Raw genomic sequence first — 14,319 nt, forward strand, 5'->3', positions numbered from 1 at the left:
GACCTTAGTTAGGGCAGTTTCAGTGGAGTGGTGTGACCGGAAGCCAGATTCTAAGCGGTCGAAGAGGGAGCAAGAAGAGAGATGGGAGGACAGTTCAAGGTAGACGTGTTGTTCCAGTAGTTTTGAGGCATAGGGGAGAAGTGATATAGGGCGATAGCTAGATACAGAGGATGGGTCAAGAGAGGGCTTTTTGAGGATAGGTGTGATGGAGGCATGTTTAAAGCTTGAGGGGAAAACACCAGTTGTTAGTGATATGTTGAAGAGATGGGTTAAGGTTGGGATGAAGACTGGTGAGGTTTGGGATGAAGTGGGATGGGATCGGGTCAAGTGCACAGGTGGTGAGATGTGATCTTGAGAGTAGAGTGGAGAGTCGATCTTCTGTAATGGTGGAGAAGTTGGTTTTGGAGGTGGAGGGCTGGGAAGTCGGGAGGAAGGGCTCTTGGGGTTGTTGACCAAAACTGTCTCTGATGTTATCAATCTTCTGCTTGAAAAATGAGGCAGTCTTCAGCTTAGATGAGTGGGGAGGGAGGAGGTACTGGGGAACGGAGGAGAGAATTGAAGGTGTTGAATAACTGTTTAGGGTTGTGAGACAGGGAGGATATGAGAGATGAGAAGTAGGTTTGTTTTGCTGTGGTGAGTGTGGTCTTGAAAGTAGTGCGGGACTGTTTGAATGCGATGAAGTGCTCGTTGGAGTGGGATTTTTTCCATCTGTGCTCAGCAGCCCTGGAAGCTCGCCTCAGTTCTTTGGTCAGGCTGGTGTGCCAGGGCTGTCTGTTGATTTTGCGAGCTTTGGTATGTGTAAGTGGGGCAGCAGATTCCAAAGCTACAGCTGTTGTGGTGTTATATAGAGCGGCAGCGTCATCCGCATTGTGTAAGGAACTTATATCTGTGAGAGGGAGGAGGGATTCAGAGAATGAGTGTAGGTCAAGGTGTTTACGATTTCTGCGAGGGTGTGAAAGTTTGTGGGGTGGGGAGTGGAGAGGGAAGAGAATGTGAGAAGGCTGTGGTCAGAGAGAGGAAGAGGTGAGTTAGAGAGGTTGGATAGGGAGCTGAGGCGGGTGAAGATGAGGTCCAGTGTGTGGCCATCTTTGTGGGTGGCTGTAGAAGACCATTGAGTGAGGCCGAAGGAGGAAGTGAGAGAAGTTTAGTGGCAGCTGAGAGGGAAGTGTCAATGGGGATGTTGAAGTCGCCCATGATGATAGTGTGGATGTCAGCGGAGAGGAGATGAAGTAGCCCGGTGGTGAAGTGGTCGAAGAAGGTGGTGGCTGGCCCTGGGGGGCGGTAGATGACAGCCAGTTGGAGGGGGAGTAGATGCGCACAGAGTGCACCTCAAAGGAAGGGAGGGTATCAGGGTGTTAGTGGGATTGGGGTGAAGGAGCAGGTATCTGACAGGAGAAGACCAACTCCTCCGCCATGTTTGCTGCTGGGGCGGGTGTGTGAGAAAGGTGGAATTGGAATTGAATGGCTTCCGCTGATGTCGCATCGTCAGAGCAGCAGCTTCTCTTCCCCTTGGGTCTGTTGATGGGACGTGACTGCCGCCATGCTTATTCCGCTGTCTAACCTTTTTTTTCTTGGATCTTTGTCTTTTTCTCTGTTACACATCCTGGAAATGTATGACTTAGTTGACAACTGAGCATTGCACATCCCACACTATAACACTGTCCAACCATTGCTTATCATGGAGGTATGTGCTCCATTGACAAAAAAAAAAAAGGAAATGCCCAGTTATACATATAATTATACATTTCCATGGAAAATACTAGGAACAGAACAACACTAAATTCTTAGAAAATAATTAATTGATGTCCGACATGTCTGGAGAGCCGACGGCTCCTGTACGACTTGCAGTATGTAACATGTAAGGGCTATTACAGACCACACTGTGTCTGCTCTTCCTAGAGGTAGTAGATGTTCACGACATGACTCTGTGACTGCCATTATTCCAACCCTATGATGTGAGAAGAGGATAATCTGGAAATGATCTTTACTTCTCCTTGCAGACATTCCCCTACGACAAGTAGTAGCAGAGGAATGTGTTTCCTTTTTGCTGAATTGGAGAGAGAATGAGTACCTAACTCTGCAAGCATCTTCCTCCCTGGTGCAAAATAACCCCTATGTGAAGGTAAGCAACCATAGTCCCTTGTAACGATGACCTCGTGTGCTAAGGACGATGATCACGGGGAGCTCTGATCCCAACCATTTAACATCCTAGATGCTGCAGCACTTTTCATGGTTTTGACGAAGCAGTCAAAAAAAAACCAAAATATTTTCTTTGTTTATGTGGGTGGTTTCTAACAGTGGGGTGCTTTTTTATTTTTGCTGAAGCCAAAATTGGATCCAGCAAAAATAATAGAACCAATTGTCTAATATGTATATATTACAGTGCTCAGCATAATCAAGTACTCCCTAAAAACCTTCTAGTTTCCTTTCAGAATCATCAACATATTCTATGGCATGCCATTCTACAAATACTCCCACAAATGTCGGCCATTGATTTAACAAATTCAGTCAAGATCATATTGCAAAAATGAGTACACCCCAATGAAAGTCTTTGGTGCAAAGTTAACGTTTAGGCTATAAATTCCTATTTAATAAGAATTCATCCACAGGTAAATCTAATTATTAGTGATGAGCGAGTGTACTCGTTGCTCGGATGATCTCCGAGTATTTGTCTGTGTTCGGAGATTTAGTTTTCATCTCCGCAGCTGAATGATTTACAGCTATTAGCCAGCCTGAGTACATGTGGGGGTTCCCTGGTTCCACATGTGTTCAAGCTGTCTAGTAGCTGTAAATCATTCAACTGCGATGAAAACTAAATCTCCGAACACTAACAAATACTCGGAGTACACTCGCTCATCACTACTAATTATTCATTATACAAGTGTTCAGCAAACAGATGACTATAAAAAGTCATTTCTTAACATACAAAAACCCCTTCCCATTTCAAGCTGGCACCACATGGACGAGAAATGTCACAAGACCTGAAAATAAGTTTTGTTTTTTACACAAGAAAGGTGAAGGCTACAAGAAGATCAGAAAAGTTTTATAATATATGTAGCAAAGATGGAACCTCAACCATCTCTGAGATGTCGACCTTGGTTGTTAACACTTAATCAAAAGCGTCTTCTGATGAGAAGGGTTGAAGAAAATGGACCTCAGCTAAGGAAGTGAAATTGGGGTGAGCATTTTGCGTGACACAATACAGCGTAGACTGCAAAAGAATGGCTTGCATGGATGTCCTCCAAAAAGGAAGCCTCTGCTAAAGCCCATGCACAAAATAGCCTGCCTGCAATTTTCTAGGGCCCTTGCTGATAAATATGAAGACTACTGGGACTCTATTCTCTGAAGTGATGAAACCAAGATAAACATTTTTGGAACTGATGGCTTCAAATCTGCATGGCGTCATATAGGTGAGGCGTCAAAGAAAAATGCATGATGCCTTCAGTCACACATGCAACAATGATCTTATGTGGGGCTGTACAAGCTCTTGGTGTCAAGGAGCTACATTTCACTGATGATATCATGCATTCTCAGATGCCCTGCTCTATTTTGAAACAGAAGATGCTCCCATCACCCCATGCCCTTGGTAGAGGTGCACTTTTCCAACTTGACAATGATCCAAAACATACATCTAAGGCCACAGTTGGATTTCTGAAGAAGAACAGGGTCAATGTGATTCAGTGGCCAATTGTCTTCTGATCTGAACCCAACTGAATACCTAAGGGAAATACTGAAGATACAAGATATCGTTATTCTTCATCCACCATCCAGGCTCTAAAAGAAATTATGTTTGAAGAATGGAAAAAAGATAGATGTTGTAGCATGTCGCCAAATTGTTCGTTCCATACCTAAAAGACTTAGTGCTGTCCATTAAAAATCATGGAGGTCATACGAAGTACCAGATGTAGTAGATTTCGATGGGGGGGTGTACTCCTTTTTGCATCAACTAATTTGAGCAAGACTGAAGATTTTGTAATGAAACTTTATTAACCTTACTTTCATGTTTATAGGTTAAATAAAAGGTTCTATGAAGCTCCGTCTCGTCAAAATGTATGTTGGCGCAGCCGTCCACTCTGCTCTGGTTCTAGACGTGGCTGCTGATAGCGGAATGTGACCAGACCTGTGCGTCAGCCTCCAACAACTGTAAAACCAGGCACATGGGAAAGCTGTTTTCTCTATTGGTGGAGGCTGATGGACCGTTGTGGTCACTTGGTCTGCTATTAGCAGTCACTTTTAGAACAGGGGCCTCTTTGCAGTCTGTGTGCTGATTTTCCAAACACATCTACTGGACATGTGTGTCAGGCATCTTTCCGACACTTGCAGTAAAATATTATTTTGTAGCATTACTTCTAATCTTCCACCAACTAATTTCAGATATTGCCCTCCTCCATTCAGTGGTGTTGAGATATATTCATTAGAGATTCAGTTTCAGTGTCACATGTTTGTGCGTCTGGAGCTGGATTTATATAGAAGCGCTATAGTTATAAAAACGGATTATTTCATGTCACATTGGGAGTCTTTGTCTTGTTCCTAGCTTGGACAGCTTTTGGCAGCCACGTGCAAAGAGCTCTCCGGACCAGACAGCCGGAGGACGGCTAAAGACCTGTGGGAGGTGGTGGTACAGATATGTAGCGTCTCCAACCAGCACAAGCGGAGCAGCGATGGCAGGATCAGCCTGATAAAGAACAGAGATTCCACCATGGGGATTATGTACCGGTATGTCAGTGGATTACTGTACACTGCCTGTGTGTGTGTGTGTGTGTGTGTGTGTGATATTGTATAAATTATAGCAAATTCAATATAAAGAATGTTTCTTTATCTCTTCATTTGGGGATACAGGAAACCATGGATGTATGCTGCTGTCACCAGAAGGGTGACACTATGCAAAAGAAAAGTTAGATCCTTCTCAGCAGGGTATACCCCTCAAGTGGCACAAAGTTAGTCAGTTTTAACTTAGTTTCAGTAGGAGACACACGGTTATGGACCCTTGCCTGTTTCTACCTTTTTAGATTTTGTAGTTTTTTATTAATGATTTTCCTTTTTCTTTCATATAATGCTTGTGAGGGTGACAGAGTGGAGTTTTGTCACTCTGATCTCCCACCTAGAGACCGAGGGCACAGTGTGTGGTTGTCACTACTGTATTCTCTCTGGTCTACGAGGCAGGACCCTAACCCAGCAAGATTGGAGAACGTTCCTTGCCACCAATACCTTGGCCGCTCGCCCCCCAGAGCTAGATGGAACAGGGAGAGAAGAGTGATCCGTTACCTGCCAGTCACTGAACAGTTTGCGCCCAGGATGTCTGATGTCAGTCTTCCACTACAGGTCTGCGAAGAAGGATTCGGGATCTTCAGGACAGATATATCCTGATCAGGCAAGGCATTGAAAGGGGCCCCAAATAATTAAAAAAAGGAAAAAAAACATTAGGAGAAAAAAGCAAGAAAGGGATAAAAGAGATAAGAAGTAGTTCCTAGTTTTCCCCAGTCATGATCTATTACACCCCTGGGAAAGAACCTCTTGTCAACCCCCTAGACCATGTGCATCCTCTGTGCCTTCTTGGTACTCCCTTGGCGTTCCAGACCCTTCGGTTTCCCAACCCCGACAGGGTAGATCACTCAGGAGTTCCAAAAAGCGTGACCGCACCATCTCTCTGTCTAGTTCTCCGTCGCCCTCAACATCCTCCTGATCTGGACTCTGAACAAATTTCAAAACTACCGGACATGGTGGATAGTTTAATGCTAGCTGTTAATCAGACCTTAACGTAAAGGATGTGGAGGCACATGCACACCTCCAAATTGGCCTTCTGAATTAGCGGATCTAGCAGACCAGATCAGGCAGGGAAGTATCTCCTTTTAACTGCCCTCAACGCAGCCACCTGCTCATCCCTGGCGGCTTGCAACATCGTCACCAGCCGCATATCTTATGGCTGAAGGCATGGAACGTGGACTCAGTATCCAGGAAGTCCCTCACCAGTCTCCCTTTCCAGGGCTCCTGGCTTTTCAGATAAGAGCTAGGTAAGATCATTTTGGACACCACGGGGAGTAAGAGTACTTTGCTTCTATAACAGAGGGCCAAATGCCCGCCTCCCAAGAGACGCATAATCCAGTTCCTTTCGGAAGCTTTCATTCCAACAGCAACCAAGTGGACGTGTCCCCAGTCTGCCAGGAAAAGAGGAGACCACTCCTGGTGTCCTCGAGCACACCTGTGCCAGTCCTCCAGGCCAGGATCCAACAGATTCTCTTCAGCATGACGAGGCCTCTTCACCTGGGAAACCTCTCCAGGTGGGCAGCCGTCCCCTTCAGTTTCGGGATGAGTGGCTCTCAGTAGTTGACGATGCTTGTCCTGGATGTTGTCTCATATGGCTACAAAATAGAATGTCCTACTCCCACACTTTTGTTTTTTCAAGTCCCGCCCCCCAAAGAACCCCTCCCTCATTCCCATTTTTTTTCAAGGCTATCGATTCGCTCTTCAAGGCTGGCGGCGTCTGTCTCCTTCCCCCACATGAATGCTTTTTTGGGTGTTTATTCAAACCTGTTTGTGGTCCCAAATTAAGATGGCTCCGTCCGCCCAATCCTGGACCTCAAATTACACGTCTACAAAAAAATATTTTTTTGTAATCATCGCAGGTGACTTTGTACTTTCCTGAATCATCTTTTTGTCCTGATTTCAAACATAAATATAGTTTTTCTGTAGCATGTATAGTTTCCATGGAGCAGCATCATCATAAGGTATTGGAAATATACTGGCGACATTAAGAAAACAGTAATCTACATGTCAGAAAAAAATGCTTCACCTTACAAAACAGATTTTATTGAACCAGAATAATTTTAGATTCAAAATAGAAACCAAAATATGAACAGAAATTAAAAGTGTGCTTGAGATTAGATTGTCGTGGATACTATTTTTCAAGGTTGTTCATATATAACGGGTGGGGAACCTCAGGCCCCCGGGCCATTTACGGCCCTCGATGACCTTTTATCAGGCCCCCGAGCAGATTCTCAGGGACAGCATTCTTGGGCAGGGAGCTGTATTTTGATTGCCACCAGCTCATTAATTTCTTGCTCTGTTAACACACACACGCAGTGTTCACTACTGGACACTGAAGGGCATGCAATTAGGGCCGTATTTGCCACTAGGCACTCGAGGGCACGTGCCTAGGGCGGCGACATTGCAGGGCGCGGCACCTGAGCAAGGTTTTTTTTTTTGTTTTGTTTTTTTTTTTTAGTCCCGGGTCACAAACGCGACCGACCGCCCCGCCCCCCCACCTCCCGCCCCCGCCCGCCTCCGAGTCCCACCCACCCTCCTTGTAGACGATACTCACCCTGCTCCAGCGATGCCTGGTCTCAGCGTCTGTAGCGCGTCCTGAGTGAGCGGTCACGTGGTACCGCTGATTAAGGTCATGAATATGGGCATATTCATGACCTTAATCAGCGGTACCACATGACCGCTCACTCAGGAAGAAGGCGCTGCGGCGGGACAGAGCCAGAGGGAGGATGTCGGCGCAGCCGCGCGGTGTGTGGGACAGCTGACAGGTGAGTATGAGAGACGGGGGGCGGGGGGATGAAGGAGGAAGGTAAGCCGCCCGAGCCATGCAAGATGGGAGAAGGAGGGGGTGGAGAGATGAGCCATGCACACCGGGGAGTATGAGCCATCAGCCATGCATATGGGGGGGGGGGGAATTATGAGCCATGCATACAGGGGAATATGAGCCATCAGCCATGCATATGGGGGGGGGGGGGGGGAATTATGAGCCATGCATACAGGGGAATATGAGCCATCAGCCATGCATACAGGGGGGGAATTATGAGCCATCAGCCATGCATGCGGGGGGGGGGGAATTATGAGCCATGCATACAAATGGGGGGGGGGGGGAATATGAGCCATCAGCCATGCATACAAGGGGGGGGAATTATGAGCCATCAGCCATGCATACAGGGGGGGGAATTATGAGCCATCAGCCATGCATGCAGGGGGAAGGGGAATTATGAGCCATGCATACAGGGGAATATGAGCCATCAGCCATGCATACAGGGAAGGGAATTATGAGCCATCAGCCATGCATACAGGGGGGGGGATTATGAGCCATGCATACAGGGGAACATGAGCCATCAGCCATACATACAGGGGGGGAATTATGAGCCATGCATGGGGGGGAATTATGAGCCATGCATACGGGGGAATATGAGCCATCAGCCATGCATACGGGGGGGAATTATGAGCCATGCATACAGTATTGAGCATCATGTGGGGCCATTATACAGTATTGAGCATCATGTGTGGCCATTATACAGTATTGAGCATCATGTGTGGTCGTTATACAGTATGGAGCATCATGTGTGGTTATTATACAGTATGGAGCATCATGTGTGGCCAATGGCCATTATACAGTATGGAGCATCACGTGTGGCCATTATACAGTATTGAGCATCATTTGTGGCCATTATACAGTATGGAGCACTGTGGCCATATTGTTTCGTTTATAATTATTGTATATAAAACAGTGTGATCAGCAGTGCTAAATGGCTGTGGTTGGGACGTGGATATGGGTGTGACTAGTTGTGAAATGGGTATGGTCAGAGGCGTGGCCTAAAATTTGCCGGTATGGTACCGCATTTGCCAGATCATGGCAAGTGCCGCAAATCCCATAGGGAATGAATCAGGCCGAACGCAGTGTTGCTGTAAGTGATCCGTTACACTGCACATGCAGAAAAACTGACGGATCTGCTGCAAAAGGCGACTTTCACATCAGCGATTCTTGCTAAAGTCACTGCCGATAGTGTCATACTCACCAAAGGGGGAGGCAGCAGAAGTGCCTAGGGCAGCAGAAACCCTAAATACGGGCCTGCATGCAATGAAAGATTATGTTCTGAAACCAGTGCCAGAGTCAGGATGTACTTTGTGAGCGGAGTTTGTGCGGCCCCCGAAGGATGGTATAAATATCCAAATGGCACTTGGCAGAAAAAAGATTCCCCACCCCTGCCATATAGCATCCAACAGTAATCTGCCATCATTGAGTCATTCCAAAACCCCTGGTAGCGGTGTTCCATTACTTTAATGTTCTGATGAAACCGCTCACCTTGTTCATCGCTTACATCCCCAAAATTTTAAGGGAAGAAATCTAAATGTGAGTGCAAAAGTGCATTTTCAGAGACATGCGACATCCAAGACACTGGTATGCATTTAGCAGTTCCTCAACACCTGCAACATATTCTGGAGATTTTTTTTTTTCCCAAGAAGTTTTCACAGATCCACTTGAAACTTTTCCAAGATCTCAATTCCTTACCATTTAGGGTTCCTTCAAACACATCATCTCTCATAAGCTCTCTGATCTGAGGACCAACAAATACCCCGTCCTTCAGTTTTGCTGAAATGCTGGAGAATTTCTGTGAAATCTCCTGGAACCCTTGTGAATTTGTTTTTGCCATGGCTTTCACAAAGTTTTTAATCAATCCTAACTTTATATGTAGTGGAGGAAGAAAAATTTTTGTTGGAGCAACTAAAGGATTATGCTGAAGATTGTCTCTACCTGGAGCATAGATGTTTCTCTGTCCCCAATCACGACGGACATAATGCTCTACTGTATTTCTACTGTCCAATAAACACAAGAAGCAACAATATTTTGTGAAACCTCCTTGCATTCCCATTAGCAGACCAATCACTTTAAAATCTCCACAGATATTCCATTGATGATGCTTATATTGTATAGCATCCAAAGCAACTGACAGATTTTCATAACATTCCTTTAGATGACATGAGTGAGCAATAGGGATTGATGGTTTCATATTTCCATTGTGAAACAACACTGCTTTCAAATTTCTCTGGGATGAGTCAATAAACAATTGCCAATCTGCAACAAAATACTCTTGATTCAGGTCTTCAAAGAGGTCATTTACATTGTTACAGTACACCATTGGTCCATCAACTGTGAAAAATTGTTAGTGTTACTTCTGTTTTGGTAATAACCCACTTTGACATCATCATGAATGAAGAAGATTCTTCTGATTCAACCTAGATGCAAGAAGTTCAGCTTTATCTTTTGACAATGAAAGGTCCCTGATGAGATCATTTAATTCCTGTTGAGTAAAGCGTTCTGGCTGCTCTGCTGCTCCATCAGGTACAAACTCATCTTGACTTGAGGTCTCCATGTTTACGCCAGTAGCTTCAGTTCCATAATCTTCATATTCTACTTCATTTTCATCCAATCCAGACAACGGTGGTGCAGGAACTGGCAAGGTACCATCATGTGGAACTGGCCTGATTGCAGATTCAAGTTCAGGGTAATTAATCTTATGTTTGTTCTTTGTAGAAAAGCCCTTCAGTTTGACAAAACAAAAGTAGCAGTCATCACTATGATTTTTGGCTTCTCTCCAAATTATCGGAACAGCAAATGGCATAGCCACTTTCCTCACATTAATCCAGTCATGAAGACCATGTGAACAACTTGAACATATCACATAAGGGTCCAGCTTTTGTCTTGATCACCAAGTGGACACTTAAAGTACTGTACATCTGGTACATCTTTTTAATATCATGAGTGATTGAACGTACTTGGCCTTTTTGGTGTAAAAGAACCACACACATATTAGAATCTGTTAGGATGATTGATACACTGTCGGGGCATTTTTCGCCTTTAAATCAGATCAAACAGTAGAGTAAGTTCAGTTCAATGGTGGTGACAAACTCAAAAATAAAATGCGAAGAGCCGACCGACTATATGTAGATATTTCTCTAGACATGACAAAGGCATTTATTATTTAGAACTGATTTTACTGGAGGTAATCTGGTAGATAACTATGTACAGTTGTGAGGTAAACGGGTCAGCCTATTCCTTACAGATGATCATTTGCAGACAGGCAGTTTCTCAGTGTGATATTGGCTGCTTTCAGGTTCTCTCTCTGTGGAGACCCTCACTCAGTTACACCTCAGTGGCTGAGCTGTTCTCTTCCCCCTGAGGTGACTTCCCCTCCCAGAAATGCAGTGAAAATCCTCTCACAATGGCGTCTGTCTGCTGCCTTTCCTTCTATCTCCCTGAGGCAGGACTCAGATCCCTATAGAGGCCTGTCTTCTGTCAGAGTCTCACATACCAGTCCTTGCTGCCATCACCATCCTTTTCTGACTGACTCGAATCTTACCACTTCATAAGTTAGCTCCTCCTCATAACATGTGACTTTCCGAGAAGCAGTTATCGGTTGACTGCACTGTCAATACTCCTTCCCATAAAACTCACTAAAACCTTTACTGATGTTGTCCCTGTAAGAAAATTCACAAGTAAGACAAGCAAAGAAATGGGAATAACATAGGAAAAACCACATACATTGAAAATGCAGAAATAACATAAAAAAATACTTCTGTCTCAGAAACTTTATGCGATAGAGCAAAACTAAGCATATTTTGGAATCGACACATCAAACTTCATAAAACAGACATATTACCTTTGCTGATGACTTTCTCGTGTTGACCATTGAGCCTGATGAGTTTCTATGCTCGGTGGACATTCAATATGCCTATCTGCACATACCCATTTTCCCACCTCACCAGAGATTCCTCTGCTTCGCAGTCTAAAAATCTTGCTTTCAGTTCACAGCACTGTCATTTGGCCGAGCCACAGCACTCAGGATTTTCCAAGAAGATCATGGCGACGGTCATGGCCATTCTTTGAAGCAGAGGCTTTTTCGTCATCCCTTTTTTTTTTTGGACGACATTCTCATCAAGGCTTTATCCGCCTCAGCATGCCGCAAGAGTCTGCAGATCACTTTAGACACTCTTTTGTCTCTGCTGGATCATCAACAGTTCAAAGTCCTCTCCGATTCCGGCCTAACACATTTTTCCTGGGAATGCTGTTTGACACATTGCGGGCAAGTATTTTCTGCCCAAAGAAAAGCTCTTAACTCTACTATGCGGGATTCCCTCTCTGAGGTTCCTCCCCATGCTGTCTCCAGTTTTGCATGAGCGTTGTGGGAAAGAAGGTAGCCTCAATGGAAGCAGTTCCATTCGCTTAGTTCCACACACGCTTTTTATTCTATCAAGATGGGACAAGTCAACTTGCTTTCTAAACCGGCTTGTCACGCTCCCCTCTCAGATCAAGAAGTCCCTGGAACGTAGAAGATGCTCTCCTTTCTTGGCGGTCACGGAAGATTGTTTCTGCCAATGGATTGGAAGGTCGTAACAACGGATGCTAGTCTACTACTACTAGTTGGGGAGCAGCTTTTAAAGACCTAACAGTCCAGGGCCGATAGAACGTTCAGGAATCGTCCCTTCCCTTCAACATTCTGGTACTTGGAGTAATCTTCCTTGCTCTATTTCATTGGCAGAACCTTCTCTCCAGCTGTCCGATAAAAATCCAATCCTACAATGCCTGAGCTCGTACTTGAGGGTACTGTTCTTTTACCCACCCTCCGGTCTGCTTTTGGACGTCCCATGGTTTTTGTGTCCCCCAATGAAGCAATAGAGAAATTAAAATTTTTGGTACTTTGTAAAATTTTTCTCTTGGCCTTCATTGGGGAACGCAGCACCCGCCCCTGTATAAAATTTATGTTTTCAACTACGTTTTTGCCGCTATATTGCTTCTACTGCTTTCTCATTAACTGATTTATCTTTGTGCCAGTTAGTGTGGTGTACACTGCTGGGGAGAAGCTAACTTTTTTTTGCCTAGTATCAGCCTCTTAGTGGTAGCAGCGTACACCAATGTTTTACTGTGTTCCCCAATGAAGGCTCCGAGAAACAGATTTTACATTGAGTACCCAAAATCTTCATTTTGTCTATTTTACAACGCAGTGTATTAGTAGAAATGTAATAATCCTGTGTTTTTGTTTTGTTTTTTGTTTTTTTTTATTCTAGGAGCGAACTTCTTTCTTTCATAAAGAAATTACGTGTAAGTATTGGGTCTCGATTTTAAAGGGCTTCAAGCTTGGCAACAGATCATAAAGAGTTAAACTTGTCAATGTTGAAGAGCTCCCACTATAGAGCCAAAGGTTTAAGGGATTTCTACTGTACCTGGCATCCATCTTAAAAATACAATGTAAAGGGTTCTCCTGAATTGGGTGGTAAGCAGTGCAGATGTGCTGTTATCAGTGCCATCGGCAGGTATCGTGTACCTGTTTTATCGTTAGAGTAGAACTGATTCACAATACTTGCCGATCACGTCTGCACATACTGCCAGGACGCAAGTGTAAAGTCAATAGCACCACTCTGCCTATGCTGAAGCCAGTGGCATCAAACAACGTTTTTAAAAAATCTCACTCCTGTGCTAGCAGCAGGTGTTAATGTGTCTTCTGTAGCTACACTAATACAATGCAGACTGAGTTATTTGCATTCCACTCTCTCTACTTTGATTTGTGATTTACATTTTACCCTTATACCATTATCCTCTAACACTGAGACAAGGTTGAGCAAAAGCTGCCTCAGCCAGGAGCGATGTGCCGGCCGATGTGTGTCCAAAGCAGCAGCACAGCCAGCTATGTGAAGGAGTTGTACAGACTCCGAAATGGAGACATTTTGTAACAACAACTTTTTAGACTATGACCAAATTTTGCATTTCTTTAGCAAATGGAGGGGGGAAAAAGATTTAATGTGAATATGTCCATAGCTTTTAAAGCGAAAATTGTGAAAGAGTTTTCAGACATGTAAATTCCAACTGAGTTAGTAACATGCTCTGGTCATCATACACATGCTAATTATTGTTTTTGTTTGTTTGTTTTTTTATCAACCAAATCATTAGCATTTCTTTGGCCTACAATGGCCATGTTTGTATCTCTAATTTTCTACAAGTAGCTGTAATATATTTGTTTTTTTGTCCACAGGAGCCGCTGGTGTTGACGACATTGCTTTCTCTGTTTGTCAAACTTCACAATCTCCGGGAGGACATAGTGAATGATATCACGGCCGAGCACATGTCTATCTGGCCATCCAACATCCCAAAGTAAGATCCACCGGTTTATACTGCTGATCCGCTGCTTTGTGTTCCCCGATATCCCTCACTGTATTTGTCCGACATCCAAAGCATTCTGCAAGTGTGATCTCCTAAGCCAGGATTCATACGGGGTACCGCAGTCCCAAGTCTACGAGCACTGCTTATTTTGAGCAATGTGTTCGGCCATTCACAAAAAATGCTAATCTCTTTACGTGTCTCGGCTGGGTGCTGCTCGGACTTTACATCTACGCCAGTAATGTTCTGTTTTGTTTTTCATTCTCAGCCTTCAGGCGGTAGATTTTGATGCAGTTGCGGTTACTGTGAAAGAGTTGGTAAATTACGCTTTAAAAATCAATGCCAATAACCACTCGTGGCTCCTCATCCAGGCCGACATCTACTTTGGTGAGTGGAAT

The 14,319-nt window shown here is 44.5% G+C and overlaps 1 protein-coding gene across 1 annotated transcript in view; it reads left to right on the plus strand.

Annotated features, from left to right (window-relative positions):
• The window catches only part of INTS8 (integrator complex subunit 8), an 83,710-nt gene that overhangs the window by 30,474 nt on the left and 38,917 nt on the right, over nucleotides 1-14,319 (plus strand). Inside the window, exons 17-21 of the mRNA XM_077270937.1 lie at nucleotides 2,001-2,122; nucleotides 4,535-4,716; nucleotides 12,835-12,868; nucleotides 13,797-13,915; nucleotides 14,190-14,308. Of these exons, the coding sequence (XP_077127052.1) occupies nucleotides 2,001-2,122; nucleotides 4,535-4,716; nucleotides 12,835-12,868; nucleotides 13,797-13,915; nucleotides 14,190-14,308 (576 nt within the window). The remainder of the gene's footprint in view (nucleotides 1-2,000; nucleotides 2,123-4,534; nucleotides 4,717-12,834; nucleotides 12,869-13,796; nucleotides 13,916-14,189; nucleotides 14,309-14,319) is intronic.

This window comes from Ranitomeya variabilis, chromosome 6 (assembly GCF_051348905.1).
Source record: "Ranitomeya variabilis isolate aRanVar5 chromosome 6, aRanVar5.hap1, whole genome shotgun sequence".
In the NCBI taxonomy this organism is placed as follows: domain Eukaryota; kingdom Metazoa; phylum Chordata; class Amphibia; order Anura; family Dendrobatidae; genus Ranitomeya; species Ranitomeya variabilis.